The 25,783-nt window shown below is 47.0% G+C and overlaps 1 protein-coding gene across 13 annotated transcripts in view; it reads right to left on the minus strand.

Moving 5' to 3' along the window:
• Positions 1 to 25,783, minus strand: part of CACNA1B (calcium voltage-gated channel subunit alpha1 B) — a 317,185-nt gene that overhangs the window by 116,164 nt on the left and 175,238 nt on the right. For all 13 annotated transcript variants that reach the window (XM_064677120.1, XM_064677125.1, XM_064677122.1 and 10 more), the window contains 5 exons: positions 17,687 to 17,799; positions 13,583 to 13,695; positions 8,612 to 8,743; positions 7,686 to 7,758; positions 3,761 to 3,878 (listed from right to left, as the gene is read on the minus strand). In XM_064677120.1, the coding sequence (XP_064533190.1) occupies positions 3,761 to 3,878; positions 7,686 to 7,758; positions 8,612 to 8,743; positions 13,583 to 13,695; positions 17,687 to 17,799 (549 nt within the window). The remainder of the gene's footprint in view (positions 1 to 3,760; positions 3,879 to 7,685; positions 7,759 to 8,611; positions 8,744 to 13,582; positions 13,696 to 17,686; positions 17,800 to 25,783) is intronic.

The raw sequence follows: 25,783 nt of genomic DNA on the forward strand, positions 1-25,783 counted from the left end.
GGAACTGGAAACATAAAGTGAGACGCTTCGGACTTAGAAAAACAAACTTTCAGGATCTTTTCCTTGCCATGGTCCCTCAAAAAAGTAAATGGAGCCAAAGGAAGAATCCCAAGGTGCAGTGAGAAGCAGCAGAAATCAGCACCAACCCACTTTTCTTCTTCATGGAAAAGAACAATCCTGATGCCCTGAACAGCTCAGGGAGGAGAAAAGAGTCCCTCGTGGTTAAAAAGAGCCCCTCGTGGTTAAAAAGGTTTTGCAAAATGACCCAAAATCACCAGTTCCAGTTCTCTAAGGAGATTTGATCCATTCTGCCCAAACTCTTAAAAATGACAAAGTTCACAAAGTGAAAATAAACCCTCTCCCAGCAGAGGAACCAAAGTGCCTTTTGCTGGTCAGCCCCCAGAAGGGTCTGGGCTGATTTCAGTAGTGATATAAGAAAATAAAACCATAAAGCCCTGCTTAAGAAATTCAGTTGTATGGGGAGGGATGGAAAAGCCACACTTGACATATTGCACTAAAAAAAGGTACATTTTTAAAGCTTTTTGGAGGGAGTTCTGCAAGGCAGAGTGGACAGATCTTTATGAAGCCCTAAGTTAGAGCAATGAAGTCACACTAATCTAATCTAATAATTAATTTAGGGTGAATTAATCATCTCTGATGATCCTTCCAGCTCAGGATATCATATAATTCTGTGTTTCTACCCTAGAATTAAGCTGATCAAGAACTCAGACTGCTCTTTGTAGTGTGTTCTCATGGTGTTCCCTGGGCTGTGGGGTCTCCTTGGGGAGTGACCCCAAGGCTGAGACACTTCCACCCTCTGCACTCCCCTGTCCTTAACTCTGCAGCATCCCTGCCATTAATGACTGTTTTACCTCCTGCAGCCATGCAGGGCTCTCCTTTCCTGGCAAACTGAACTTTATTTTCAGACGTTCCTGGTTGTGTTTGGACAGTTAATGCTGACTTGAGTCCCTGGTAAGTCCCTCAGGGATAAATGAGTGCCTGTTGCTCACTCCCAGCACCACAGACGAAGCTGCTGAACAGCAGGGTTTGACCTGACCTTCCCCAAGTGCTGATGAAACATCAGCACAGGCTTTAATGGAATCATTGCTGCAATCCCCATGGAAAACACCCACGGGAGAGCTTTAACCCCTCAGCCTTCCCCACACACCCCAAGCCCAGTTCTCCCCTCCTGCCCACAGTGCTCAAAGGTCTGTGTGGGGCAGAAAGGCTCTTACAAACTCTCTGGGAAAGCTGCTGATATTCCCAGACTAAGTTTGGGTCTCTAATTCTCCAACAGGGATGTAAATCCCCATGAGAATTAATGAGTTTGTCTGAGGTTTATAGCTCTGATCACCTGAAGTATCACAGAATCCCAGAATGGTTTGGGTTGGAAGGGACCCTAAAGATCATCTCATTCCACCCCCTGCCATGGGCAGAGACACCTTCCACCAGACCAGGTTGCTCCAAGCTGAACTTGGACACTTGCAGGGATGGGGCAGCCACAGCTTCTCTTTAGGGAAGTTGGAAAACTTCAGAAGTTGGTGGAAGAAGCCTTCCAGGAAATTACAGAAGGTTTTCTGGGCATTGTTACTGTTTATCAGCCGGGTTTTCCCTCTTTCTGTGCTCGGAGGAACTCACCTGCAGCAAACTCCTCCCTCCCTGCAGAACTCACGGAGAACTAAAGAATCCAAACTCGATCCACCCTTCTTGCTAAACACCCCAGCAATGCCCCAGGGAGCTGTGCCACCATCCTGGGCCTGTGGGCAAAGGGGGGAGCAGAGGCACTGGAGATATCTCAGGGGAAAAGCCAGGAAAGCCACTGCCTGGATCACCTCAGAAGGGAAAGCCAGGAGGAGATCTGAGGGGAATGTGGACAAGGTTTCACCTCCCCGCTGTCGCAGCAAGCAAAGGCAAATACTGAGCTCGTGGCAGTGGCAGCAGGTGAGCCAGGTCCTTATGGCCTGCCCTTGAACACCCCCTGCTCTCTCCCTTTTAATGAAAACTAAAGGACAAGGGAGAAGCCTGTCTGAATTAAAGGTGAGGAAGGGAATTAATACCCCGTCCCTCCAAAATGCTGGCTCGGAGCTGCTCGCAGGGTAAAGTCTCTCTCTCAGCTGTGCTGTCAAGCCTGATTACGGCTTAATCTCATTTTCAAATGCCAAGCCCGGAGGATTTAGAGCTCTCCCTCCCTGCCAGCTCTCCACTGACCCAGTTTTCCAAGGGCTGTGTTTCTGGAAGGGGCTGGGAGGTGGATGTCTGAGCGTGGCTGCCCAGCCAGGCGGGCACCGCGGCCGCTGCGGCTCCGGCAGCGCCGGATAATGGGATAAATCCCCCAGGGACACTCTGGTGTGACAAGCACAGCTCTGCCTGTCTGCTCTGCTCTTCCCCATCGCTGCTCCTCGTGCTAATGGGGGATCTCAGACAGAGGAAAGGGCTGGAGACACCCTATCTCTTGTCATCTCGCCCTCAGCTGAAGCAGCCCCGGTGACAGCTCCCTGTCTGTATCCCAAGTGTTGCCCCCACGACCCCTCCCTCTCTCCCAGGTACCCAGCCAGCCCAAACAACACCAGGGAAAGATGAGCTCTGGGATTGTAACCAGCAAGAAGGTTCTCCCTGCTGGGCAGGCCCCCAAGCAGAGCAGCAAGGCTCAGTTATCACCCCTGTTTCACAGAACAAACAAACCAGCTGGGTGCTTTGTCTCTGTGACAGTTTCTAAAGTCCCATTTTTGAGGCTGCTCTGTCTGACTCCAGCTTGAGGCTGCAGGCAGCAAACATCACACCAAGGATCCTGAACCTGCTTAATGGCAGCAATTCCACAGAGCAATTCCATCAGCAGGGGCAGAGCCACCACGGCCCCTCTGCTCCGGCTTCTCCTCATCACACCCAGATGTGACATCAGGGAATCGCCTCAGTGCTGTATAAAATAGGTCCTCCCTTCCCAAATCCCATCTCCATGTCACTGTGTTCTTGCCTGCTTAGTCCTGTCAGGACATATCAGACATCACAGTGCTGCTGGTTCCCCACAGACACACTGGGACACTTTGGGGGAGGCACAAGCCCCCAGTTCCTTCTTGCCCTCAAGAGATTTTCATCTTGAAGCAGAAGAAAACAGGCACTTCATGTGCCAAGTCCTGGACCACGACTGAATGCTCCCAGAGCCTGAAACCCAAGATGTAGAATTAAATTTTAAGCACTAAGTGGAGACAGGATAATTTCCAGCCTTTGGAACAGCACAGCTGGTTAAGCTGCCCTGGAGACAAAGGCACCAAGAGAATGGAGCCTCATCTACCCACCAACCCAATTTCAGCTCTTCCTTTCCCTGACCAACCACAAACCATCTGTGAAGATGTCTGAGGTACAGAGGTCCTGCTCTGACCTGACTTCAGTTATTTTTCCCACCTCATAACAGGACATCCTCAAGGAAAACACAAACTAACTCGTAATAGGACATCCTCAAGGTAAAATATAAAGTAACTCACATAGGACATTCTCAAGGAAAACATAAACTGACTCACAGTAGGACACTCTCAAGGTAAAACGTAACAATTAAAATGAAATTTCATGAAATTAAATCAAATCAAAATTTCTTACATTGCCATAAGAAGAGCGACACCAACCTGGATAACTCACCTACACGCCTTAGCCCGGGGGCTGGAAGGAGAAAAAGCAATAATTCCATTTTAAAAAGTGCAAAAGGGTGAGAACTGAAACAAAACCAGGTCTCTCTGGCAGCCCAGGAAGGGCCCCCGTGGAAGGATACAGTTCCCAAAGAGCGTCAGGACGATGAAGTAGATGGAGGAGAACATCCCCGAGCGGACCCCGCCCTGCGACTCGATCCCGTGGTACATCACAGCATTCCAGTCCTCCCCCGTCAGGATCTGCAGGGGTGGGAGACAGGAGAACAGGGGGTGACTTACAGGTCAGGGGGAGCCAGGCAGAGTGATGCCATCTGGGAATGCTCCCCAGGGGAAAGGAGTGAGCACATGGGGGGCATCAGGCCCGGCGAGGGAGGGGATTGCCCTGCTCTGCTCCGGGCTGGGGGCAGTTGGGGCACCACGGCACAAAAAAACATCTAAAGCTGTTCAGAGTGTCCAAAAGAGGGATGCAAAGATGGTGAAGGTGCAACCCTTCTGGGGTCTGCAACTTCCTCCAATCTCTGCTCCCTGCTGCAAAAACCAACCCAGTAGAATAAGGCAAACCTCTCTCTCCCTGGAGAAGAGATGAAGAAAAGAATCAAACCTCAAAGGGTGGAGATCAGTCACCTCTCTCAGTGCAGCACAGGAGGCTCCTGGATGTTGGAGCAGCAAAGTCTCCTGGAATTTCAGTTTTACCATTCCAGGAATGATAAAGACAAGATGGAGCCAAACTTTTCTCCAAGGTGCACATGGACAGGCAAGGGGGGATGGATACAAATAGCAACAAGGGAATTTTCAGCTGGATAATCCTGAATTCCAGGGCTTTGTAAAGTGGGGAAGCAGAGGGGCAGCTCCAATCCCTGTGAGCAGGGACAGGACCCAGGGAACGGCTGGAGCTGTGCCAGGGGAGGTTTAAGCTGGATTTTGGGAAAAGGTTCTTCCCCCAGAGGGTGGTTGGCACTGCCCAGGCTCCCCAGGGCAGTGGGCACAGCCCCAAGGCTGCCAGAGCTCCAGGAGGGTTTGGACAACGCTCTGAGGGCCAGGGTGGGATTGCTGGGGTGTCTGTGCAGGGCCAGGAGCTGGACTGGATGATCCTGCCCTTCTGGGTTCCCTGCCTGCTGCCCAGCTCTGCCCAAGGGCTCTCCCCCAGGCAGAAGCAGCAAAAGCCACATTCCAACACGTCACTCCCGGCACAATTCCTCCCCCCTCTCCATTTTCAAGTCATGCAGAGACACCGGGTTTCAACAGCACCGTTCCTGGCACTTCCCACAATCCTAAGAAAACTCTTGAGCTCCAATGCCCTGAGTGGGAGCTCTGCCAGCTCCAGTTCCACTCATCCCCTTCCTACAGAAGGGTTTGGGTTGCTCAGCTCCCCCCACCCCACACACACTGTACCCAAGGAGCAGGTTTGTCACCTCTCCCACCCCTGCCCTGCTCCTCAGGGGTGTGGAGAGCCCTGCTCAGCTGGGACAGGGATGGGCACCACTCCCACTGCCAGGCACTGGGCACCACCACCACTGCAGGGCTGGCACAATACAGGTTCTTCTCCAGTTTTCCCAAGTTTGACCCAGATGGCCACAAAGCACAAAAAACAACCCCAACCCCTAAGGAGAAGCAACAACCACTGTGTGAGAGAGGAGAGATGAGGGAAGTTGGAGAGACTCTGCTCCTCCTGTGTCCTTGTGCAGGGACAGGAGGAGCCACAGCCCAGCCCTGCAGAGCTGAACATTGACCTGGGACTGACTAACAAATACATGAATAATAGGAAAATTAATCAGAACACATGAAAACACCTCAGTCTCAAGCAAGCCTTGATGCTAATTTTGTACCAGTCTCACTTGCTCATCACTGAGTGTGACATCCCTGCCAGTCCTGCTCAGCACTGACTGAGGCACAGAACATTTTGGGCAGAGCAGCCCTTCCCTTGCCTGCCGGGGCACAGCCAAACAACAGCTACTTTTGGCACATTCAAACAATCCCGTGGGATGTGAAGCTCAGATTCCTAAATAGGAAGTTGTCTTTGTGTTTGGTAGGGGAAAAAAAAGGGAAATGAAAAGGCCAGAGCACGGTGTGTGCTGTGATCCAGTCCCGTGTGCACGTGGAAGGGGAGGTTTCAGAAAGGAATCCAAAGCCCAAACATTGACCCAAAATTTGTAGTTCAGAGGAGGAGGAGCAGGGATTATCAAAATGCCTCTGGGATATTATTATTATTATTATTATTATTATTATTATTATTATTATTATTATTATATTTTAACAAATATATAATAATATTATATTTATTATATGATTACTAATGCTATTGTTATAATAATATATAATTAACATAATAAATATTATTATTATAATATATATAATATGGAATTGTATATTATATAAAAACTATTAATATAGTAATATAATTCTATGTAACCTAATATAATTATCATTATAATAATCAATATAAAAATAACATTATTGTTTTGTTATCATATCATATAACAATATATAATTAATGCAATGGTTATTAATAATATATATTGCACCTGATATATATTATATAATAATTATTAATATATTATGTGTGGTATATAATTATAATAATCAAGTAATGTAAAATTATATTATTGTTACTGCTATTATTATTATTATTATTATTATTATTATTATTATTATTATTATTATTATTATTATTATTATTATTATTATTATTATTATTATTATTATTATTATCATCCAAATGCCTGTGGGAGGCTGCACTCAGTTAATCCAGTGCTGATGGGTTTTACTGGTTTTAATTCACAGCTCTGACATTCTGGACAAATGTCCTAAACCCAACAGCATTTTCCTTCACCCCCCAGGGTATTTATCTCAAGGAAATATTTCAGCTAAATATTCTCATGGACAACCATATTCCCAAAGCAAAATCCCATCGACATTCCCGAGCCTGCCTGGGGCTCAGTTCCTGCTCGCTGGCAATACCTTTTTGGATCTTTAAGCCCTTTCTGGGGTGAGCACTCAAATCCTGGGCAAATATTAATTTGCAGGATCCTGGAGGTCAGGGCAGAACCTGCTCCCAGCTGGGGGAGAAGCAACACCCACAGGAAGAGCTCACAGGGCACGTTTGCTTTTGGATTCTTTGTGTTAATCCCAAAACTGTCATCAATCCCCCCCTTTTTTTGCCCTTTTTGGGCCATGCCACTGAAATACAAAATACCTGAGTTAAACCTCACTGAGCTGTGTGAAAGTTGGGCTCAGGGGTGAAGCCTCAGCTCGAGTCCAGGAATTTGGGTGGGATGAGGGTTCCACAGACCTGGGAGGGTCACCTGCCCACGGAGCAGCAGCCCCGGCTTTTACTGAAACACCCCAAGTGATTGCTTTTAAAAAACAATTGTTGGGGTTTTTTTAAATTGTTTTTTTTTTAAATACAAAAATTGTATTTAAAAAATGTAAAATTAAATACAAAAATTGTATTTAAAAAAGATAGGAAGGAAACAGCTGCAAAATGAAGCTTTTCAATCCCAGCATCTCCCAGAGCTGTGAGTCCCTCCTGCCTTCTCCCAAACCCGCCTGAGGCCGGGGCCTCTCTCGTGGAAGGCAATTCTCACCCAGCATTAACTTCTCTGGAGTTATTACTGGGCCAAATGCTGCATTATTTCCCTGCTGCCTGCAGCTCCCTCAGGCCTCTCTGCTCATTAAATTATGGCAAAAGTGCAGCAGGTCAAGCACTGGCTCATTCCAGGATCCAGAGCTGCCATCCCAGGGCTGGGAGGCAACAGCCTGGGCACACACAGACTTTAAGAACAGCACAGAAATACCTATTTTATCAATTTTTTTTTTCTTCCTAGCAAAAAATCTTTTGTTCTACTTTTCTTTAATTCCACAGCGTCGATTTTTAATTTGATTTTTTTAACGATGTGTCGATCGAGCAGCGAAGCAAAACACGCGAAAAGGAAGGACTTCTTTCCTAAATCCCACAGATTTTTGAGCACCTCTTTGCCTGCCATAAGCAAGAGGAGATGCCCAGGAATTCCTCTTCTAGCCCTGCCCCAGGCCAAGGTGTGGCTTTACCTGGAACACGGTGAGGATGGCGGCGGGGAAGGTGTCGAAATTCGTGGTCGGAGTTTCGTCTTGGAAATTGAACCTGGAGAGAAAGGAGAAATCAAAAGTGGAGCAGTGAGGGCCAAGCAGCTCCCAGGCATCTCCTAATCCCCTGGAATGCTCCAGAAACCCAGTCAGGGAGCAGCATTTGTTCCACCTGGCAATAACAGCCCAGGCAAGCACAGCAGGGAACACGGTGTCTCTGAGAAGGTGCTCAACAGGACCATTAGCAGGAACTCAATCTCATTCCCAGAGAAAATTCGGATGCTTTGAAATTCATTTGCAGCCACAATTAAAATGAACAACCAAATCTCAAATGGTTTTTGCCGAGCAACCCATTCCAAGAAGTTTTCGTCCTCCGGTGCGAAAGCCCAAATTGAAATTACCCTCTTAGTAGATAATTTCTTTTTAATATTTTAAAGATATAATAGCAATTGACTGAGGGGAAAAAAAAAAAAAAGACCAAATAAAACCGTGTTATTTCGTTTCAGAACCGATGCTGGGGTTTAAATGATAATACTGTGATATTTTGTGCTGCAAAATTCCCCACAAGTGGCATTTCTAATGAGAATAATCAGATTCAACAGCACCATGTTTTCCAGCAGAAAAATATTCCAAGTGAATAAATACATTGTCACCCTGGATTTGCCTTTCCCTTAATAAAAAGTGATGCCTTCCCCAGGCCTGTTTCTTTATGGAGGTATGTGGGGACTGTGGGATGACAAAAGGGGCTTTGAATTAGGGTTGTTCTTTCTTAGGGAAGAGTTCAGCTCCAGGTAAAACATTGGAACAGGAACTGTTTTCCTATAAACTTCTCAGCAGCCCAGGAAGACTGAGAGTGCAGCAGGATGTGACCCTTCCAGCCCTGCAGCCCCAGGATGAATAATTGGACTTACTGTCCTCCAAAGAGCTGCATCCCCAGCAGAGCAAAGACCACGATGAACAGGAACAGCAGGAAAAGCAAACTGATGATGGACTTCATGGAGTTCAGCAAGGAGACCACCAGATTCCTCAGGGAATTCCAGTACCTGTGGTGGAGATCAGAGCAGCCAAGAGAGAACGTGAGTGGGGGAAGAGCCTTTGGTGAGAAACTAATATGAATTATCTCCTGAGCGATGGGACGAGAGGAAAAGGCCTCAAGTGGCCCAGGGGAGGTTTAGGTTGTATATTAAGGCAATATTTCTTCCTGGAAAGGGTGGTCAGGCATTGGCACAGCTGCCCAGGGCAGTGGTGGAGTGCCCATCCCTGCAGGGATTTAAAAGCCCTGTGGATGTGGCTCTTGGGGACGTGGGCCAGTGGTGGCCTTGGCAGTGCTGGCCAACAGCTGGGCTTGATGATCTTGAAGGTCTTTTCCAACCTGACTCTATGATTTTCTTATTATAAAACAGGAGAAGAATGACAAGGAATATCAGCCTCTTTAAGCTCCCTTCTGCTGTTGGAAAACACGGCTCATGGAGTGGAAAATCTCTTGGAGCATCCTGAGGGCAGAGGCGGTCACTTGGTGTGTGTGCACCCACACTGAGTTGTGTGCAGTGGATTAGTTCCTCCTCTACCCCCTTTCCTGGGATAGATTTTGACCTCTTGGCATCTTCTCATCCAGCACAGCAGCCAGATGAGAACTAAAATGCCCCGAATCAGCAGGGGTGTCAAAAGTCTATCGACATCATGAAGGTGACACTGAAGGTGGGAACAGTGAATCCAGCTCTCCATAACACACAAATCAGGAATAAACACCTCTTTCCCACCAGGACATCTCTGTGGTGTGTCCTTCCAACCCATCCAACGCCAGTATCAACCAGTGGATTTAAATTCCCACGTGTTTAAACGTTCCTGTAGGAGTTTCACTCCCCCATCAGTGCCCAGCCATGCCTTTGGTGGGGGGAAATTCAGGTGTCCAGGACAGAGCCTTGGAGAGAACAAAGCCAGGATGATAATTCCAACGTGGCAAGAGGGAATTCAGGCTCAGCCTGAATCCTGACTGACACATCCAAGTCACATCTGGCCAGATCCAGAAGATGGGTTGGTTTTGCCTCCCCTGTGCCCGGAGGCAGCTGCTGGCACAGCCACAGGCAGGGATGTGCAGTGATGGCAGTGCTGGGAAGGGTCTCGGAAACAGCTCTTTCCTGGCTTTATTGCCCTGCTGAGAACAGGCAGGGAGGGTTATATTAGGAAAACTAATGAGTCAGGAAATGCAGAAAGAGCTGGGCAGCTCTTTGATGAGCTCCTTTTGGACCCAGATTCTTGTGGAACAACAGGGTCGGAACAGGCAGCGGGAAAGGAGTGATTTGGAGCCATTTCACGTGTCCTCTGCTCAAAGTTGGGAGTCTGAGGCCATGGGGGAGGAATTTTTCCCTCTTTTTCTCCATTGGCTTCTCTCATTTCCACTGCCTGGCACTGGGAGCTGCCCTGCAGAGCTGAATGCCCGCCCTGAGTGTCCTCCTGCTGCAGTTTGGGGATGGCTCCACACCCTGAGCTCATTCCTGCAGTGTGGCTGTGGCTCCCCAGCAGAAGGAAGCCCCTGGATTTGTCAGATCTGCTGATGGGGAGAGAAGCTAAGAGCTGGAGTCACCATCCCCTTTCCTTTGTCTTTGCTTTCCCCCTCTCCCTTCCCCCAGGTGTAGCTGGGAGGAGTGAACCACCCCCTGTTCCTCTGTGCTGGGGGTGATGCAACCACTTCCATCCCAGGAGAAGTAGGATCTTACACTCCCATTCCAAGAAAATCGACTTCCATAATACAGTGACAGAGGTTTCAGGATAAACTCTGGTCTCTCAGGAGAATATCTCCAGTGGAAATGTTGCAACCAAACCTGCCCAGGGTCAGTCCCAAAGCAAAAGGGGTTGGGCTGCTCTCCTTGGAGAGGGAGGGTTTGCTGCTCCCACAGCTCTCCCCTGCTGGACACAACAGTTTCAGACCAAACCTGCCTCATCCAAGGGCTTCACACCTCACAGGGAGCACAACTGGACCCAAAATCCATGGGAGCTGGAGGCTCTGCCTTGTCCTGGAATAGCTTAGCAGCAAACCCTGACCCAGAGCACCAGGATATTCTGAGGAGCTGCATTTCTGCAATGCCAGTCCCTGTTCAGCTCTGCCAGGGCAAAGACAAGCACATGAAGCTGGTTTGCCCTTGTCCTCCCTGCTGAATTTTAGCCCCTCTCAATCTGTATCCCCTCCTGGTGGATCCTGCTGGCACCTTTCAGGCCAGCTAGAATTTCATTTTTTAACTCTTGCTGTCCATGGTCACTGTGATTTAAGACTGGGATTGAAAAGGTCTCATCCCATTGATAATTCAAAGCAGGATCTGCTGTCCATGGTCACACTGATTTGGGATGTGGGAATCAAAAGGTCTCATCCCACTGATTATCCAAAGCAGGATGTGCTGTCCATGGTCACACTGATTTGGGATGTAGGAATCAAAAGGTCTCATCCCACTGATTATCCAAAGCAGGAGGATTGAGTTTAGCTCAGTTGGTTCAAACTTGGTTCTAAGAACACCAAGGTCAGGTTCAATCCCCTGTTTGGGCCATTCACTGAAGAGCTGGACTCAATGATCCTTGGGGGTCCCTTCCAAATGAGAATATTCTGGGATTCTGGGACTGCAATTGGCTTCTGCTGAACACAGAGGGAAAATAAACCAGGGCAGGGAGTTGCAGAGAGAAATTCCTATGGAAGAGATGCAAAAAGGAGACAGGAAACTCCTGAGGGTCAGGGTGTTCTCACAGCAAAGGCTGCAATGAGAGAGTGTGGGCAGAATCTGTGCCTGGTGGCAGCACTTTGGTGGCTCTCATGAGTCATGAGAGGACTGAGCTGTGCAGCTCCAGCCCCGGGATAATGCGGGATCATCCCGTGGGAGCCGCAGGGACGTGGCTGCTGCTCACACAACGAGCACAGTCCTGTCGTGTCAGGTGAAAATTCCACATGATCAGGTCAAGGGAACATCAGGATCAGGGGGGTGACAATGTCACTGGTGTCCTGAGAAAGGGGGAGCCCCGGGCTTGGTTTGTTAACTTAAATCTCTTCTCCCAAGGAACGAGCAGTAGGATAAGAGGGAACAGCCTCAGACTGTGCCAGGGGAGGGTTAGGGTGGATATCAGGGAAAATTTCTTTACTGAAAGGCTTGTCCAGGCCTGGCACAGCTGCCCAGGGCAGTGGGGGAGTCACCATCCCTGCAGGGATTTAAAAGCTGTGTGGCTGTGGCCCTTGGGGACAGGGGTTAGTGGTGGCCTTGGCAGTGCTGGGGGAATGGTTGAATTCGATGCTCTTGAAGGTCTTAAAGGTCTTTTTCAACCTAAACACTTCTTGTGATTCATCCCTTGATCCTGCTGGCTAAAAGGAATAGTCAAAACTCACCAAAAAAAATAAGATTTTACCTTCCAACAATGGCCCGAATTTTGAAAAAGCACAACACACAATCAGACACAGCAAATCTCAGTAGCTGGGGATAAAATTATCTGCTGATGATTCATGGCTCTGAATTTCCTACAAAACCAGGAGCTTCCCATGCATAAGATTAGTGCAAAGGTAAACTACAGTGACACTTTTGGTGCAGGTACCCACCTATTTCACCAGATAATCACAGAACTTGATGTTTCCACCCCCTTTTTCCCGGAGTACAACAGCTGACACTGCATCACACACAAATCTGGGATCTGCACAACCCTTAACAGGTACAAACCAGCAAACCCCCCAGAGCCAACAAAACCTGGGCCCTCAAACAGCTGCCAAAGCACCTGGTGACTTTCAGTGGTTGGTTTGTTCCAATGGGCCTTATTTATTTCAGGCAGTTGTGCAGGAGGGGTGTTTTTGGCAGGAGTTCTTACTCCTCCTCCTGTTACTTCAAGCCAAGGAGAGTTAAGGGAGTGATGGAAAGAAGGGAGAGCCGAGGAGGCAACGGTGGAAAAAAAATCAGGTGGAAAACAACAGCAGGGGCACCTAAATGTGTCATCAGTTTGCACACCAGGGCTTGGAAAGCCTGCAGAAATGGCTCTAGATGGGTTTCTAAATGGCACAGGAGCTGTTTGCTGATGCCAGAGCACATTAATGTGAGGCAGGAGCACAAAAACAAGGGAAAAGCTGTGGCAACACCACTCCAGGGAAAATTCAACCTCCCAGACGTGCCCAGAGCAGACACAGCACAGGCAGCAGCAAAACTCTGCCTGTTTGTGTCAACACAGGGGCTCAGGCACCAGGATTTAGCAGCCAGCAATACCCAGGGTATTTGGTTTTCCAGTTCCCAAATCCTTCAGGAGCAGCAGATAAGGACAGTGAGCAGCTGATGGGACTTAGAGAGTCAATAAGGAATTTGTTTCTTTTACCACAAGAGCATAATGAGGGGTAACATAACGAGGGGTTTGTTTTAAACAAGCTTAGAAACAAAGCAAAAAAAGGATATTTTCCTGCAGCCCATCATTACACTGTGGAACCCTCTGCCCAAGGGCAGAAAAGCCTGTACACGAGGCTGGGGGGGAAAAAAGGGCTGTTAAAAATCTTTCTGGATGCAAATATAGGCTCAGGAACTCCCAAAATTTCCAGCTGCCAGAAACTCCCATTGCCCAGCTGAGGAAAAAGGCAATTCTGCATCTGCAGTTCCCTTCTGCTCCTATCAGGACCATCCTAATGGCATGTCAGGACAGACAGGGCTTTTGTGCCAGCAAAAACAGGGGTTTGGGGCATTTTTGGGGTTTTTTTTCTCTTCAACTTCTGGTTATTTATTTATTTATTTTTATAAATATAAATATATCACAATAAATATATATAACAATAAATAAAAATATCAACCAAACCACTCCTCCTTGCTGTGGGGTTGGTAATCCAGATTTCATGAGGTGCTAGAAGGCTGCTGTGAGAGTGAAAAGGGAGCTGGACTTACTTTGTTACTTTGAAAATCCTCAGCAGTCGAAGTGCCCTCAATACACTGATGCCAAAGGAGGTTCCTGGTTTCACTGCAGCCCAAATAACTTCAAATATACTCCCCACGATGACCTGCAAGAAGAAGGTTGTTTTTTTAACATACATAAGGCAAAACTTCTCCTTATTTCTCCGTTGTGAGGCTGAGGAAAGCCCAGGAATCAGAGCTCAGGCTGTGATGGTTTTCTTAGGAAAACTTCAGGAAAATCATAAATTGGCCAAGGGCACTGGAAATCCCTAATTTTACCACTGGAAATCCTTATCCCAACTTTCTGCAGCCCAGACTGAAAAAGGGCAATACCCAGCAGCAGAACACATTGGGATCTCCTATACAGAGTCAGGAACTTGTTGCTTTTTCTCCAGCAATCAAACTGCCTTAAAATAACCTTTTTGGAATGACACTGTGCTTTATTATTGTATTTTTTTAACACTGGCTCAACTGCAAATGCCAACACTTCGTTTTCCCACCCCACACAGTGGGTCCGTGCAGAGATGCAGGGGGGCACTGCCCTGGATCCTTCCCTGCCCATCGGAAGGACCAAAAACCTCCACCTGCAGCAGAGCAGCGAAGCTCCGGGTGACATCCACCAGAAACTTCTGGCAGCTGAGAGTGTTTAGGAGGGCAATTAAAGCAATTGCTGTTGTGAGACCCGGCAAAGCCTCCAGCACACACATCCAACCAGCTGCCTCGGGGGATTGACAAAGTCGTCCCAAATCGAGGTGGATTTTTTTAAGTCCCGGTTTGTTTTGGCTGGGGGGGTTTAAGGACGCAGGGAATTAACCCGGAGCGATGGAAACAAAACCTTCTGAGATATCCTTCATTACCAAAAGGACAAAGCAGCAACGGGTTAAGCACAGCTGGGAAGGGCAATTATCTCCACGCAGGTTGCTGCACAGTTAATAAGATAAAACAGGCATTTCGCTGCCAATTGCTGTTATTGCTCCCATTAACCGGCCTTTCAGAGCTCCCACTGTCCCCGGGTGGGCAAAACACGCCATAAACACGCTCAGCAGAACCCAGCGAGCAGCTGGTTTGTGCTGGGGGAGGGAATGTTAGCAGGGAGCCAGGGCTGGGGCTGACACCTGCAAGAAACGCTGTGCCCCGAGCTTCAAAAAAATTCAGGTACGCGGCAGTTGCTCGTCCCTTTTGTCCCATCCGAAAAAGAAGGAGCTAAAACTTCTCTCCCACAGTCTCTCACTCTTGGGAATCCCTCGTGAATCAGCAAAACCCTTCCCTTGGACCTTCCACGAGTTACACTGATAATTAATTATCTCGGCATCTCAGCGGGGCTCCTGGGAGCCTGTTTCACAGGAGACCCCTCTGGACTGATGCTCCCAAGGCTGATGTTGCTCTGATTTGTTGTTTCGCTTTTTGCATTTGAATGGTTTCGTCTCGATGGTTTGTCAGACTAAACTGGCTACAGAGCTGGGTGATGTTCGGGGAGGGGGGGGTGAAGCCGCCGAATTAATTCTGGGGGCTGGAAGGTGGGTGAGGAGGAAGAAACAGAGCCAGAAGTAGGATCCCTGTGGGTTCTCCGAAGGAGGAAGAATTAAAAACAGATCAACAGCTTGAACCTCCTGGGAAACACTCACAGAGCTCGTTGCCAGCGCTGCACAAACACAGAGAGACACTGGGGGGGTTATCTTTGGCTGAGTGCAAGCTCCTAAATCACCTGTCCCTGACTGGCAGGTGCAAGGGCTGGATGTGGAGGGAGCATCCCGGACACAGGGATCCAAGGAAACTCGCAGCCAGCTTGGAGCTCACCTAAGCCATTGGTGAAAGACATCAGCCTGTTATCAGGGAATTTAAACAAGGCAGTGATATGAGAAATAAAAATATGGGGTTTATATTATGAGAAATAAAAATACAGTTTTTATATTATGAGAAATAAAAATACTTTTTTATATATATATATAAATATATGTATATTTATATATATATATAAAGTGAGATAAAGTTGTGAGATATCCAAGTTCCACAGACTGAATCTGGGTATCAGGGTCCTTTTCAGCCTGATAAGGGCAATGCAAAAGTTCTTAAAAATTAAAATCTTTTGGGGCCATGTTGTACCCGAGGTTCCTTTTCTCTTTGAGCTAAGAACAAGGGAAGATCCATCATCTTCGACAGGGGATGGCTCGCAGCCAACTGGAATAAAGGGAAAGTCCCTTTTCAGAGAAAAGAAACCTTTTTAGGCAAAAATGAATATATTATCTGAAAAAGGGTGGGATATTGTGAAACTATAAAATGTATGGAATTTAAACCCAAAGGGTCTTTTTCCCTGGAAATTCAATGAGAGGAAGACCCGGCACACTGAATAAATTCTTCCTTGTTTCTTTGTTCCCTGAGTTTGTGCCGTCTTTCTACATTTAAAAGAGGGATTTTTCCCACACAGGTGATCCCTGGGGTGGGGGCTTTCATCTCAAAGTCAGTTCTCTCTGAGCTTTCTAGCCAAGAAGAGAGTGAGTTGGCTCTACTTGTAGCCTTGGACTGAGGAGAGGTCACTAACTGAAGGTGAGAATTCCTCCTCCCTCGTGGGAATTTTGCTCCGTGGGGCAGGAGAGTCACTCCCAGCACTCTGGCAGACAAAGAGTAGAACCAGCAGACTGAATCTTAGAGAGCAGGGCTGGATGACGTGCACAGCGACCTGAACTGTTGTCCCCTTGCCCCTGGCTGTGTCGAGAGCTTCATATCTGCTTTGGTACAGAAACCTCCCAGCCCCAATCCTGCTCTGCCCACGCCAAAGATAAGAGGAGCCAAGTTATCCTCTGTGAGGACAGATTACAGCCTAATAGCTTTTAATGAATAAATTACCATCCACACGCCGTGGTCTTTGTTAGATGGAGCCAAAAGCAGCCCCACTATTCACACTTCAGAGCTGTAGTTTGAGCCTGGACTGTGCCCAGTTGTGGCCCCTCCGTTCAGGAAGGACATGGAGGGGCTGGAGCAGGTCCAGAGAAGGGCAACGAGGCTGGGGAAGGGTCTGGAGCACAAGTGCTGTGAGGAGAGGCTGAGGGAGCTGGGGGGGCTCAGCCTGGAGAAGAGGAGGCTCAGGGGAGACCTTCTCACTCTCTGCAACTCCCTGCCAGGAGGGGGGAGCCGGGGGGGGGTTGGTCTCTTTTCCCAGGCAACCATCAGCAAGACAAGAGGGCAGGGTCTTAAGTTGTGCCAGGGAAGGCTGGATATTAGGAAGAATTTCTTTGCAGAGAGGGTGCTCAGCCATTGGAATGGGCTGCCCAGGGAAGTGGTGGATTCTCCATCCCTGGAGGTGTTTAAGGACAGACTGGATGTGGCACCAGTGCCATGGGCTGGGAACCACAGCGGGGTTGGATCAAGGGTTGGACTGGATGATCTCGGAGGTTCCTTCCAACCCAGCTGATTCTGTGATTCTGTGATTCTGGATGTGAGTTATTGCCTTCCTGTCACAAATCCCAGGTTTACTCTTCTCCTTCTGGGCACTGCAAAGAGCTGCCTGTGCATCTTGAGGGTTCAAGGGCTGACAGAGGAGATGAGCAGGAAGATGTGTGGATTTTTTGCCTTTTTTTTGTCTTTCAATCACCTCATTTAAATGGGAGGGAGAATCTCCCAGCAGTCAGAGCATTGGTACACCCTGGAGTCTGCTGAGGAAATGGAACCCCCAGCTGTCACTTTGCCTCATAAAGGGATGATAAGGAGAGGAAGCTTAATGTGTTTAACTGCAGTTAATTTATGCAACCATTGCTCCCTGCAGAAGAAACACTCCCAGAACCATTTCCCATGGATTGCCACACCCACCCTGGAATGCCCATCCTGCTGGATGACAGGAGAGCCACACAGGGACTTTTTTCAAGGACATGGAGTGCCAGGACAAGAGGGAATGGTTTCATGCTTAGACTAGATGAGGGAAGGAATTCTTCCCTGTGAGGGTGGGGAGGCCCTGGCACAGGTTGCCCAGAGAAGCTGTGGCTGCCCCATCCCTGCAAGTGTCCAAGGCCAGGTTGGATGGGGCTTGGAGCAACCTGGGACAGTGGAAGGGATGATTTTAAGTTCCCTTCCAACCCAAAGTCTTCTGTGATTCATCTTACTCACCCCAAAGTCAAAGCAGTTGAATGAAGAGTGGAAGTAGTTCCTTGGCCCCAGTCCATACATCTTCAAAGACATCTCAGTAAGGAACAGCCCCAGGAAAACAAACTCTGCGAAATCTGGAAACAGGGAACAAGAGATTAAATTAGTCCATGAGACCTCGGTGGGCAGATCCCTTCAGGTGGGGAACAATGGTATTTTTGCACAACCCAGAGTGACTCCTGGCAGAAGAAAATCCCTCTGCAATGGCAAACAAGACCCAGAGGAGAGTTTCCCATCATTATTTCTGTGTGTCCATGAGCTGTGGGCAGCCTTCAGGAGCTGTGCTGTGGGATGGTGGCATGAGCATTAAATAATATGCTCACTGTTTTTATAAAGGAATTTCAAAGGAAACCTCTGGATCTACTCTTTCCAAAGGTCTAATTTAATTGCACAGATAATGTTTTGCAGTGATGTGTTTGGGCCTTCTGTACTCACAAGAGATGGACACTTTTGGGTGTGGGGTGTTGAGTTTCTGTGACATCCTCTGCTGATAAAAATACCTTCCTACCCAACAGAACTGCTGACTCTGAGGGCTCATATTCAGAGGTGTTGTGTCTACTGTTACCACATTTATTTTTATTATGCCTTTATAGCCCTGTAACTGTGGAAGAACAAGTTCTGTTTCCTTTGGCTTCACATATCGCAGGCAAATAAGCTGTGAAGCTTTTGATGGGAAAATTTATCACCCGTGATGAAACAAAGGGCTGGAGACTTCAATTTCTAAAGTTTTCAGGACTTGAAGCTACAGAAAATACCACCTTTGGCATTTTAAGTTTGGATCTGGAGGCCAATTAGCAGCAGCAAGAGTAAAACGTTAAAAACAAACAAAAAAAAAGGCACAAAAAACACCTCCAGTACCAAAACCAACCCAGTAGAATAAGGCAAACCTCTCTCTCTCTGGAAAAGAGATGAAGAAAAGAATCAAACCTCAAAGGGTGGAGATCAGTCACCTCTCTCAGTGCAGCACAGGAGGCTCCTGGATGTTGGAGCAGCAAAGTCTCCTGGAATTTCAGTTTTACGAGTCCAGGAATGATAAAGACAAGATGGAGCCAAACTTTTCTCCAAGGTGCACATGGACAGGCAAGGGGGGATGGATAGAAATAGCAACAAGGGAATTTTCAGCTGGATAATCCTGAATTCCAGGGCTTTGTAAAGTGGGGAAGCAGAGGGGCAGCTCCAATCCCTGTGAGCAGGGACAGCACCCAGGGAATGGCTGGAGCTGTGCCAGGGGAGGTTTAAGCTGGATTTTGGGAAAAGGTTCTTCCCCCAGAGGGTGGTTGGGCACTGCCCAGGCTCCCCAGGGCAGTGGGCACAGCCCCAAGGCTGCCAGAGCTCCAGGAGGGTTTGGACAACGCTCTGAGGGACAGGGTGGGATTGTTGGGGTGTCTGTGCAGGGCCAGGGGCTGGACTGGATGGTCCTTGTGGATCCCACCAAAGGTATTCCATGATTTTGTTATTCCATGATTTTATCATTCCATGACTTCCTGCAACATGTGGCTTCAGCTGATGAGTGTGAGGAGGGAATGAGGGTCCTTCCAAAGTGCCTGGATTTCCCTCCACCCTCACCCTCCACGTTGAAGTGGAGTGAGCACAGTTGGCCCAGGGCCCGTTTTGCACTGCTGGGTGTCTTTGGACATTGCTTGGAAAATACAGCTTCAATTAGCAACCAATAAAAAGGGGGGTTAAGTCTTAAATGACAGACAGTCCTGGAATATCATGGGCATAAAGTGAACTGAAATGCAGGAAGCTTTAGTGACATGAGAAAGGTTTTATTAACACCTCAGTGAGGAGCCTGCAAGGACACTTCTCCCAACCTTTGCACAAGGGGAGGAAATACCAGGAGAGGATTAATTGTACTGTGTCACCTCCTGTCCTTGAAAGCAGGAGCAATGTCATTAAAGGAGAATATAAGGGCAGAGTGTTCACATTGGAGGAATAAGATGACAAAGTAGGAGATCTGCAAAGTTCTCAGCCTTTTTCCTGCCTAGAGGCAGCTCCATCCTCTGGATCTCAGGGTCACATGGAGGAGCAGCACAGCTCCATCTCACTTGGAGCTTGGAACCTGCCAGGGGAAGCCTGGTCACCCCTGCACCAACTTGTCTCTCCTTTCTGGCATCAGCTGCAACAACTCAGTGAGAAAACAGTTGTTTCTAATACAAGGGATCCCAGAGTAGGGAATTATCCATAATTATGCTGGCAATCCATCCAAATGTCCATCTCTCTGCTCAGTGAGACCCCTCCAGCCCTGGGGAACAACATCAGGAGGAGCTGTTGGAGCAAATCCAGAGGGGGCCATGGAGATGCTCCAAGGACTGAAGCCCCTCTGGAGCCAGGCTGGGAGAGCTGGGGGGGTTCACCTGGAGAAGAGAAAGCTCCAGGGAGAGCTGAGAGCCCCTTCCAGGGCCTAAAGGGGCTCCAGGAGAGCTGGAGAGGGACTTTGGTTTCACACTCAGCAGAGCTCAGCAAGCCCAATGGTGTCATTGGAATGACTTCCATGGGAAGTCTCCCAATCCCGAGGATTGGTGTCAAACCAATGCTTTGAAGTCGGTGTTTGATTAGCTGATAAAAAATCACAGGGAGAGGTTGTAGATCCTACAGAAAGCACAGTACAGCCTCCACCTGTGTCATGGCTCAGTCTGGCAGGACATTTTCACCCTCTTTGTCCACCAAACTCACCTTTCAGAGTTACATGTCAGGGCCACCCCATTTTCTTCCACAGAGTAACAAAAATCCTTGTGTTTTTTAAGTGTAATTCTCACCAGCAGGTCCCAGTGCACTTTGCCAATTATCACCATTTCAAAAGGATAAAAGAAACAAGGATTAATGGTCAGTCACCCATCCAGCAGAAGGCTGAATAAAACCAGGTATCAGCAAGTGCAATGTTCCATCATCAGACTGACACACCCTGCAAACACACGTGCAAAACCAGAATATCAGAGGAGAAAAGAGCTGGGAAATGGCCTTTCTAAGCAAAACAGAGCCAAGAAATCTTTGGTTATGTTAAAAAGAAATAAAATAAAGACGAGGGGAAATGTTTAAAACTCAGAGCATCTCAAAAGGCAATTTCCTTCTGCTGCTCTTGAAAGAGCCCCACTCGTCCTTTCACAGCTGATGGATCCCATCAGGATCAGAGCTCAGAACTGGCAGCAGGAGCTGCATCTCAGCAGGTACCAGATGCTACAAATCACAGCCCAGTGAGGACAAGGGATGAAGGCAAGGAAAACACAGAGCCAGAGAACTCCTCGGGCAGAAGGGACTGACTCAGTGAATCAGCTGCTGCAGCAGAAGGATCAGACACACAGTTCCTTCTGAGATGGCCCTGCCTATGTAATTGGAAAAGCAATTTTGTTGTTTGGACCTCCTGGTATTCAGACCCCACATGTAATCCAATCTGCCTTAAGCAGAAGCATTTTGTGATGTGATTTAAGGAGGAAAAGTTTGCTACAAACAGTCTAATTTCATTTCAGATTTGTGCTATTGGCAAAGGCCAACACACATTACATCCCATCACCCCACGTGTTTGAGTTTGACAGTTCCCAGCTCCTTTTTGTCAGTCACCCAGGGATTAATTCCATTTCTGCCCCATCTCCAAGTCCAATGTCTTTAGAAGCAAGTGCTGAGCCTGACACTTTGGTTTCCTCTCCTCATCCTCCTCACACATTAAACCAACCAGGAGAACCTCAAAGCACAGCTTCCTCCTCTTTGACCAAGCAGATGTGAAATGCTCAGCAGACATAAATAAATATGCTCCAGAAAGCCTTTTCCTTGCAAATTCTCTGTTTGGATATCCAGAGGGAGCTGGTCACCTACTTCAAAGGCAACCACAGCACCAAAAAAGGCCCAATTGCCCCAAACACAGAGTTTTGGCAAGGGAAGGTGTTCTCAGGCCATCATGGTTAAAAAGGTGTTTGCAAATACTGTGTTCATCAGAAAAGACACATTCTGGGTTTTGGTTTTAGACAGACATAAATTAAGGAGCCAGTTAAGGATCCCTGCAGTTTTGTTTGGAGAAAAAAGCAGAGTTGCTTCATGAAGGGCATCAAAAAAGGCCTAACTGGCCACAAAGACATGGTTTAGTCTTGCATAGCAAGGGAAGACATTCCCAGGCCATAATGGCTAAAAAACTGGTTTCAAATAGTCTGTTTATCAGAAAAGAGACACTCGTGGTTTTTTTATACAGACATAAATTAGGGAGCCAAGCAGGAATACCTGGAGTTTTAGTTGGAGAAAAAAAGCAGAGTTGCTTCATGAAGAGCATCAAAAAAGACCTAATTGGCCCCAAAAACATGGTTCAGTCTTGTGTAGCAAGGGAAGGCATTCCCAGGCCATAATGGTTAAAAAAATGTTTTCAAATATTGTGTTCATCAGAAAAGACACATTCTGGGTTTTGCTTTTAGACTGACATAAATTAAGGAGCCACTTAAGGATCCCTGCAGCATTATCTGGAGAAGAAAGGAGTTGCTTCATGAAGGGAATCAAAAAAGACCTAATAGGACCTAAACACGTGGTTCAGCCTTACATGGCAAGGGAAGGTGTTCTCAGGCCATAGTGGCTAAAAAAGTGTTTTCAAATATTGTGTTTATCAGAAAAGACACACTCTGGGGTTTTTTTTAGACAGTCACAAATTAGGGAGCCAATCAGGAATATTTGCAGTTTTATTTGGAGAAAAAAGCAGAGTTGCTTCATGAAGAGCATCAAAAAAGGCCTAATTGGCCCAAAAACATGGTTCAGTCTTGTGTAGCAAGGGAAGGCATTCCCAGGCCATAATGGTTAAAAAAGTGTTTGCAAATATTTTGTTTATCAGAAAAGACACATTCTGGGTTTTGCTTTTAGACTGACATAAATTAAGGAGCCAGTTAAGGATCTCTGCAGTTTTATTTGGGGAAAAAAAGCAGAGTTGCTTCATGAAGGGAATCAAAAAAGACCTAATTGGCCCAAAAAACATGGTTCAGTCTTGTGTAGCAAGGGAAGACATTCCCAGGCCATAATGGTTAGAAAAATGTTTTCAAATATTGTGTTCATCACAAAAGACACATTCTGGATTTTACTTTTAGACAGATATAAATTAAGGAGCCACTTAAGGATCCCTGCAGTTTTATTTGGAGAAAAAAGCAGAGTTGCTTCATGAAGGGAATCAAAAAAGACCTAATAGGACCTAAACACGTGGTTCAGCCTTACATGGCAAGGGAAGGTGTTCTCAGGCCATAATGGCTAAAAAAGTGTTTTCAAATATTGTGTTTATCAGAAAAGACACACTCTGGGGTTTTTTTTAGACAGTCACAAATTAGGGAGCCAATCAGGAATATTTGCAGTTTTATTTGGAGAAAAAAGCAGAGTTGCTTCATGAAGGGAATCAAAAAAGGCCTAATTGGCCCAAAAAACATGGTTCAGTCTTGTGTAGCAAGGGAAGACATTCCCAGGCCATAATGGCTAAAAAACTGTTTTCAAATATTGTGTTCATCAGAAAAGAGACACTCTGGATGATAATCATGGGTGGCTGCATGAAAAATATACTTTTATAGGGAGCTGCAGGTTATTCAACCCAAGGCCCCTGTTTCAGTGAGCAGTGTCCATGTGCAGCATGGCAGAATTCCTATTTGGCACTGCAGTCCTTTCCATCCAGAGAAGGAAAATCTCTGATGGAATTTGGGGATAATTACAGGGCATAAAGCCTGTCCTGTTATCCATCACAGCACAAGAATTCAAAGAATTTCTCATCAGCTCTTTCAGGCAGACCAAAGAAATCCCAATCCTCTCTCTGAAGCTCCTACAGCTCTTTTTCCAAAGCAGTTGTAGTGATGTGGAATATCAAGCAGGGAAAGCTAATCAGAACAATTCAAAACAGAAAAGTTAAAAGAAAAGACCAAGGGAAAAATAAATCACTGCAAGACCCGGAGGCTTTTACCAACCGTTCTTTAAGTAAAATTAATTTGTAATGTAATTAAACTTGTCCCCAGAGGGACAGGTATAATTGAATTAGAGGTGCCTGGGTAGAGTTTCAGGATTTAGAGGATCCTCCCAGACTTTACCACGCTCCTCTCCCGCTGCTGCCCTTCACAAAAACCCTCCTCAGTTCATTTCTAAGCACCTTCCACGAAAAACACAATTAGAATTTATTTCTCTCTTGCTCTCCACCAGACCAGCCAAGTCCTGCTCCTCTGCAGTGAAGTTTTCTCCTCATGGATTAACTTTAAAGCCATTTTTAAACTCTGTCACTCTTACAGTTGAAGGATTTTGCCCAGTATTTCCGGGAGCTGTTTAAAATCCCCTGGTTTTGTGCTCCCTTGTTCTGCTGATATCTAATGGTCTGAGCATGAATCTTGGGCACAACAGGGTTTTCAAGAACTCCTCGAGGGCTAAACCCCAGCTGGGCTCCCTCAAAATGTGTGTGTGATGCAGAGTTATCCCAGCAGGAGGGAGAGGAGCCAGCTCCAGCATTGCAGTAACAAAACAACCAGCCCAGTCCCACACATCTGAAGGCCTAAAACATTCCCTGAATTCAATATTGAAGGTGAGATGGACAGGAAAGGTGATGCTGTGAAAACTTTCCCTCAGGAAATGAGATAGAAAGCTGTAGGTCATCACTGACACAAAGACAGGCTTGAATGCAGAACCACAGCTCGTCATCCTGAAATTTGGGAGGGTTTGGAGGCACAGGACACTTGTAATTTAAGAGGTTTGACTTAGAGGCCATTTCAGCAGACAATTCTCAGAAGTTCTTAGGTCTAAAATTACATTACAACAGGTTTCTTCCCCCAGTTTCCATTACATTATGGATAAGACAGACCAGGGACAATCTCCCCCAGAATGAGCCCACAGTGTCTCTGCTTCATCTTGGAGAAAACTTATCTTAAAAAACAAAACAAAACAAAACCCAAACCAAACAAGCAAAAACCAACCAAACAAACAAACAAAAAACCCCACAGCGAACAAAAATGATCTGATGTGTGTTAGAATTTCCAGGAGGGCCATTCATGGGGAGATTTAAATAAGATGTTAAGGAAAGATTGTTTAATCAGAGGGTGGGGAGGCCCTGGCACAGGGTGCCCAGAGAAGCTGGGGCTGCCCCATCCCTGGAAGTGTCCAAGGCCAGGTTGGGGCACCCTGGGCTAGAGGAAGGTGGGAAGGTGTCCCTGCCCATGGCAGGGAGTGGAACTGGATGATCTTTAAGTTCCTTTCCAACCCAAACCATTCTTTGATCTCTGGCCTTTATTCTCTCTGTCACAGACACTAATCCTGTACCACCCTACTTAAAGACCTGTTTAATACTTAAACCTGTACAAGAACATCCACAAACCCTCTGATTCCTTGGATATTGTGGTTTTGTCTGTGACCCCCCTCTGTGCTGCCCCTCCCCAATTCCAGTGCTGGTCCCATCACTGTTTATCTGCAGCCACTGATATTTCTATTGGTGAATTTAAGGGATTGATTTGGGAAACACCTCTCCAGACCTTCCCAGGTCTTACAAGGAAATCATCTCACAGTGGTGCAAAGACAAGCCCCAGGAAGCACCTCTGGCTGGGGGGATGCTGAGAATTGAACTCCCGAGAAATCCCAAGTTTCTTTGGGGATTTTCTGACTCTTCCATTCAATTAAAGGCCATGGGATCCCTCAGCTCAGTGATACTCCAACACCAAGAAATTAAAGTTTGCTGCCCAAGTGTTTCTGCAACTAATTGCCATTGCAGAGCTCCCAAAAAAGGCACACCCCCCAATCCCTGATTCCAGGCACGACATTATTTCAATGTTCCCTATTTTTGTAGCTTGGAAGCCTCATTTGTGGCCTCTGTCCCAGATAAGTTTCCCACCTGGAGGTGCCTTTTTAATTCTAATGGACAGAAAGCTGCTTTCCAGCTCTCCCAGGAACATGGAGTGGAATTTGCTGGCTCATGGATCTCTTTGTGTTCTCTGAGAAAAGTCACTGCATGAGGTGCTCCCAAAACTGAGTCCTGGAAATCTGAAGCCTTCTTTTTTGGAGTTGAAAGACTTCAAGTGTGTGGGGGGTTTTTTCTAGACATTTAGGCCTAATTCAAGAGGAAATCCTAATCCTCAAACTTCTAAT

Source organism: Pseudopipra pipra, chromosome 20 (assembly GCF_036250125.1).
Source record: "Pseudopipra pipra isolate bDixPip1 chromosome 20, bDixPip1.hap1, whole genome shotgun sequence".
Lineage (NCBI taxonomy): Eukaryota > Metazoa > Chordata > Aves > Passeriformes > Pipridae > Pseudopipra > Pseudopipra pipra.